Source organism: Lagopus leucura, unplaced genomic scaffold (genome assembly GCF_019238085.1).
Source record: "Lagopus leucura isolate 7727_CA_CO unplaced genomic scaffold, USGS_WTPT01 34295-0_obj-0_obj, whole genome shotgun sequence".
NCBI classification, from domain to species: Eukaryota; Metazoa; Chordata; class Aves; order Galliformes; family Phasianidae; genus Lagopus; species Lagopus leucura.
In genome coordinates, this window is record NW_024966589.1 from 1 (window position 1) to 4,829 (window position 4,829).

Here is a 4,829-nt window from a genome sequence, read left to right on the forward strand (position 1 = left end):
ACAGATAGGGGAAAAAGCGATGAAAAACGACCAAAAAAAGAATAATAATAATACAAAAAAAACCAACCCAACAACAACGAAAAGAAGAAAGGAGGCAGAAGAAAAGAGGGGCAGCAAGGGGGAGGGGGGGGACGGGGCCCCCGGGGGGGGCGGCAAGGGGGCGGGGGTCAGTGGGGGGGGGGGGGGGGGGTGACAGGCAGCGCTTCCTCCTCCTGGATGGGCTCCAGCTCGGCGCTCTGCACCGCCTGCGTGATGAGCGTCAGCTCCTGGCACAGCGTCTCGAAGCGATACCCAACGCGGATGTCGGGGACGTTGGTGCGACGGATGTCGTTCCCTTCCGGCCCCTCTTTCAGGTAGTGGGGGCCCAGCCAGTAGCTCTTCACCTGGGGGCAGAGAAAAGCAGAGGGATGCAGGGGGGGGGGGGATGTGCAGCTGCCTGGAGGGTCCCCGGCTGGGGGGGTGGTGGTACCTTATGGGAGAAGCCGCTCATGAGGACGCTGTTGCGGGCCAACTCACACATGTCGCAGGAGCTCAGCTTCCACACCTGCGTGGCGATGCTGTACTCCTCCATCAGCGGCTCCTGGGGGGGGGGATGCGGCCTTAGCAGCCCCCCATCACCTCCCCCCATATGGGGAGGGGGTTCCGAAGGTTCTCCCCCCACTCCCTCTGGATCTCCTGAATCCTCCACAGCTTGGTGGCTCCTTCTTGTTCTGGGCCATGGCCAAGCCTGTCCTATCAGCCACCACCAACGCCATTCCACGGCCATGGCCACCACCCACCTCACGGCCATCACCGACCCCAGCCCCATGGCCACTACCAACCCCATGGCCATCAGTGATCCCATCCCAAAGGACACGGCCACCAACTCCTTCCCCACAGCCACCACCGACCCCACAGCCATCACCGACCCCATCCCCACAGCCACCATTGACTCCATCCCATCCCCACGGCCACCATTGACTCCATCCCCTCCCCATGGCCACTACCATCCCCACAGCCATCACTGACCCCATCCCCACCGCCCCCACCGCCCCCTCCTCCATCCGCCCGGTGGCTGCCCCGAGCCATTCAGGGTGAGGAGGGCTTGGTGACCCGCAGACCCTCCCCCCACCGCCTCACCTTGGTGAAGTGGAACTGGAGGGGATCATCGGTGGAGAGGGAGACCATGAGCCCCCGCGAGAGGTACTCGGGCAGGGGGTTGCGGTGGTAGCTGAGGAAGAGGCTGTTGTTGCTCAGCGGCGACATGGCGATGCCGATCTGCGCCAGGTAGTACAGGTACTGCAGCACGGGGGCCTGGGGGGCACGGCAGGGTGAGAGGGGGGGTCCAGGGCTGCACCGAGACCCCCCGGCCGAGCCCCCCGGCCCCGCTCACCTTGCGCAGCAGCAAGCCGTGCGAGATGTTCTCCGACACCATGAAGCCCGACACGAGGTGATGGATGGGGCCGGCCTCACCGCAGTGCGGGCGCAGCACGAAGGTGTGGAAGCCCCGCTTCCTGCGTGTGGGGACAGCTGTGGGTCCCCGACCCCAACACCCCCCACCTCCCCCCCCCTGGGGCCGTGGGATCCACACACCCTCACCTGCGGAGGTGGTTGAGCACCGTCATGTTGGCGTACATGTAGTACAGGTAGTAGGAGTAGGGCGGGTTGTCCTCCTCCACCCAGTTCCCCGGCAGAGGGCTGTCCAGGTTGAAGATGTGATGCTCCGGTTTGGATTCGTCGTCCACGCTGTCGAAGCCGTCCACCTGGGGGTCCAAGGCCAAGTGGGACGGTCAGCCCCCCGCCAGGACCCCCACAGCCATAAGGGGGGGAGGCGGTGGCCCAGCCGTGAGGATGGCAGGCGGGGGGTCGGGGCGCAGCGCTCACGTGCTCCAGGAAGAGGTGCAGCTCGGGGTGCCGGGCAGGATGGATGGTGGCCTCGTAGAGGGGCAGGAAGATGTTCTCCAGCATCTCCTGAAAGTTGGCCAGCTGCTTCTTGGTCCGGTAAACATCGCTGAGCGTGGATGGACAACGCTTAGAGCCCGGCGCTGCGTCCCATCTCACCCAGCCCCCAAACCCCCCCCATAAGACCGGGACCCCCAGCACCACCAGGACCCAAAGCCCTGGAGCTGGGCACTCACAAGAGCCGGGGCACCTGCACCAGCCAGCGGACGTTGTTGGAGTGGACGCGGTGGTTGACGGCCCAGCAGGCCAGCTTGTCCCACTCGTCACGAGAGCGGCCGTAGATGGAGAGGCGCAGCTCGGCGTTCTGGTACTTGCTCTCCTCCAGGTCTGCCATCACCTCCTGCCACAGGAGGGAACAGAGAGCATCAGCCACAGCTGGCAGCACGGGGATGGCGGCGGCACCGTGGGGCTCACCTTGATGATGTGTGCAAAGTACTTCCCCGAGACACGGTTGTCCGTCTTGATGAAGATCTCCCTCAGGATGGACTCCCCGATGGGGTTGTACTTGGCATTGAACTTGTCAAAGCGGTGGAAAGTGTTGCGGTCCTGGAATGGGGGCAACAATGTAAGACCCCCCCCCTCCCCAACACACACAGGGCCCACATGCAGGGCTTTCAGCTCCCAGCACTGCAGCACAGCCCGGAGCAGATCCCACCTCCCACCACCACCGTGGGATGGACCCAGAGAAGATGATCTCCCACCACCCCACCACCCTGCACTGGCACTGCAGATGCCATCCCACCATCCCACCACTGTAGGATGGCCCTGGAGAAGAAGCCCTCCCTGCACCCCGCCACCATGGGACAGAGAGGAAGATCTCCCACCACTCTACGGCCCTGGAGAAGAAGGCTTCCCCCCACGGCCAGGGCTGAGCTGAAGGCCCCACTCATCCCCAAGCTGTGGGGACGGCCCCGTACCGCGTGGACGTCCAGAGTGTCCACGCTGAGGTCGTAGGCGGTGAGATTCATGGTCTCAAAGACCTCCTTGAGCGTCTGCTCCTTGCCTTTCTCCACGTGGACGATCTCGTCCAGGTGCTTCTTCATGGCCCTCTTGATGAAGCGCAGGAGGTGCTTCTGGTTCATGCAGGACGAGGCGTGGATGTGAGTGTCCACCTGGGAAGCACAGTGGGTGCTCAGGTCTCAAAGCCCCCCCATGTGCCCCCCAGCACAGCCCTGCAGTACCTTGCGGATGTTGTAGAAGTCGCGGTGGGGCACCTTCTTCTGGGCTGCCAGCTCCTTCATCTCGTTGAGCAGCACGTGCATCTGGAACTTGGAGCTCAGGTACTGCAGGCGGCGGTAGCAAAAGGATTTGCTGCCCGGGGAGACGGGGGGGGAGCGGGGAGAGGGCAGTCAGCGTGGGGAGAGAAGGGAGAACATCCCTCCCCAAAGGTGGGCGCACAGCAGGGCGCATCCACAACGACCCCAGGATGGAGGTGAGGATGTGGGATAGAAGCTGGCGCCGCACATCACAGCCAAAGCCACCAGCAACGTCCCCCCATAGTGCCCCCCCCTTTCCCCCCCTTGCTCCTCACATGGGCCCGTTGATGATCAGAGCCATCAGGAAATTCATGTCGGCGATGAACTCCTGCAGGTCTGGGTAGGGCAGGTCCAGCTCTGTGCTCCTGGGGGGGGGATAGAGGTTCTTACATCCCCACATCTCCCACCGCCCACCGCACCCTTTGCGGCACCCCCCTACTTGTCAGTGAGGTCCTGCTTGGTGTAGACGTGCACCACGCCATCCACCATCTTCAACCCAAAGCCCAGGTCGGCCGGCATGCTCTGCGGGTCCCACTTCTCATAGGGGTGCTGCTCTGCAAACGGGGGGTGCACGGCAGCATCTGCGGCAAGGAGAGACCCCAAAAGCACACAGAACCATGGAACTCAGCGAGAGGAACCCCACAGCTGGCACTGGGACCCCCCTGCCCCCCACTCACCGGCAGCCACGGGGGTCTCAGGCACCTCTTCGTAGCTGCGGGTCTCCAGGGGCTTCTCAGAGAGCTCCTGCAGGAAGCGGGCGGTGGTCTTGCAGAAGCTCTGCAGGGACAGCCCCATGTATTTCTCACGCAGGAACAGCGCCTTCACCACGCTCTTGGCCGCGTCCAGCAGGTCGGTGAAGGGCACCTGGGGTGGGAAATCAAGAAGGAGTGGGGGTTTCATCCCCCCCCCCCCCAAAAAAAAATCATCCGTGGGGCCCAACTCGTTATGGGGGGGTTCTCACCCCACACTTCTCCTCCCCGGAGATGGTGACGCGTTGGAACTCGCGCTCCAGCAGCGCCTCGCGGTCCTTGGGGATGTGATCCACGCGGTCCTCGTGCTGCTCCTTGAGGAGCCTGGGGGCGCAGCCGTCAGCACGGGGCTGGGACCCCCCCCCCCCCCAGGGATGGGGGGGAGGCTGGGGGCGTCCCCAACCCCGCCGTGCCCCCCCACCCCGGCCCCAACGCACGGATGCATCCCCGGACCCCACAGAGCACAACGAGAAGTGGCGGTGGGACAGAGAACGAAACGACTCGTGACACAGACAGCCCCAAGCAGAGACAGGAGGGAGGGGACACGCAGTGCTGGGGGGGGGAGGGGGGGGGGCAGGGCCATGCTGTGCCCATCGCCCCCATCACCCCAAAATCCCATCCCTACACCTCCTGCCCACGGTGCGTTAACCCCTTCAGTGCCAGCGTGGACACAGGGCGGGGGGCAGCTCTTGGCTCTGTGTTGGGGCTGTTGGGGGGGGCGGGGGGGGGTCCCTGAGCCCCGGTGTCACCGCGCCGGACACTCACTGTAAGTCGGCGGCACTGTCAACTTTCAGGAAGTCCTGTTTGGCTCTGAGCAAAATGTCGGGCTCAAGTCTGGGGACGCCGGGAGGAGAGAGGGGATGTGGGGGGGGGGTTGGGGGGG

General features: G+C 64.5%; 1 protein-coding gene across 3 annotated transcripts in view; it reads right to left on the reverse strand.

Moving 5' to 3' along the window:
* Positions 1–154: 154 nt before the first annotated feature.
* The window catches only part of AMPD2 (adenosine monophosphate deaminase 2), a 5,456-nt gene continuing 781 nt past the window's right edge, over positions 155–4,829 (reverse strand). The window contains exons 3-17 of one of the 3 annotated variants that reach the window (XM_042893277.1): positions 4,712–4,780; positions 4,159–4,270; positions 3,875–4,061; positions 3,637–3,778; positions 3,473–3,562; positions 3,123–3,252; positions 2,859–3,053; positions 2,356–2,487; positions 2,118–2,281; positions 1,864–1,990; positions 1,579–1,742; positions 1,373–1,493; positions 1,120–1,293; positions 470–580; positions 155–383 (exon numbers count right to left, since the gene is read on the reverse strand). In XM_042893277.1, coding sequence (XP_042749211.1) covers positions 168–383; positions 470–580; positions 1,120–1,293; positions 1,373–1,493; positions 1,579–1,742; positions 1,864–1,990; positions 2,118–2,281; positions 2,356–2,487; positions 2,859–3,053; positions 3,123–3,252; positions 3,473–3,562; positions 3,637–3,778; positions 3,875–4,061; positions 4,159–4,270; positions 4,712–4,780 — 2,134 coding nt within the window. In that variant the 3' untranslated portion in view covers positions 155–167. The remainder of the gene's footprint in view (positions 384–469; positions 581–1,119; positions 1,294–1,372; positions 1,494–1,578; positions 1,743–1,863; positions 1,991–2,117; positions 2,282–2,355; positions 2,488–2,858; positions 3,054–3,122; positions 3,253–3,472; positions 3,563–3,636; positions 3,779–3,874; positions 4,062–4,158; positions 4,271–4,711; positions 4,781–4,829) is intronic. The other 2 variants (XM_042893275.1, XM_042893276.1) reach the window with 2 other exon arrangements.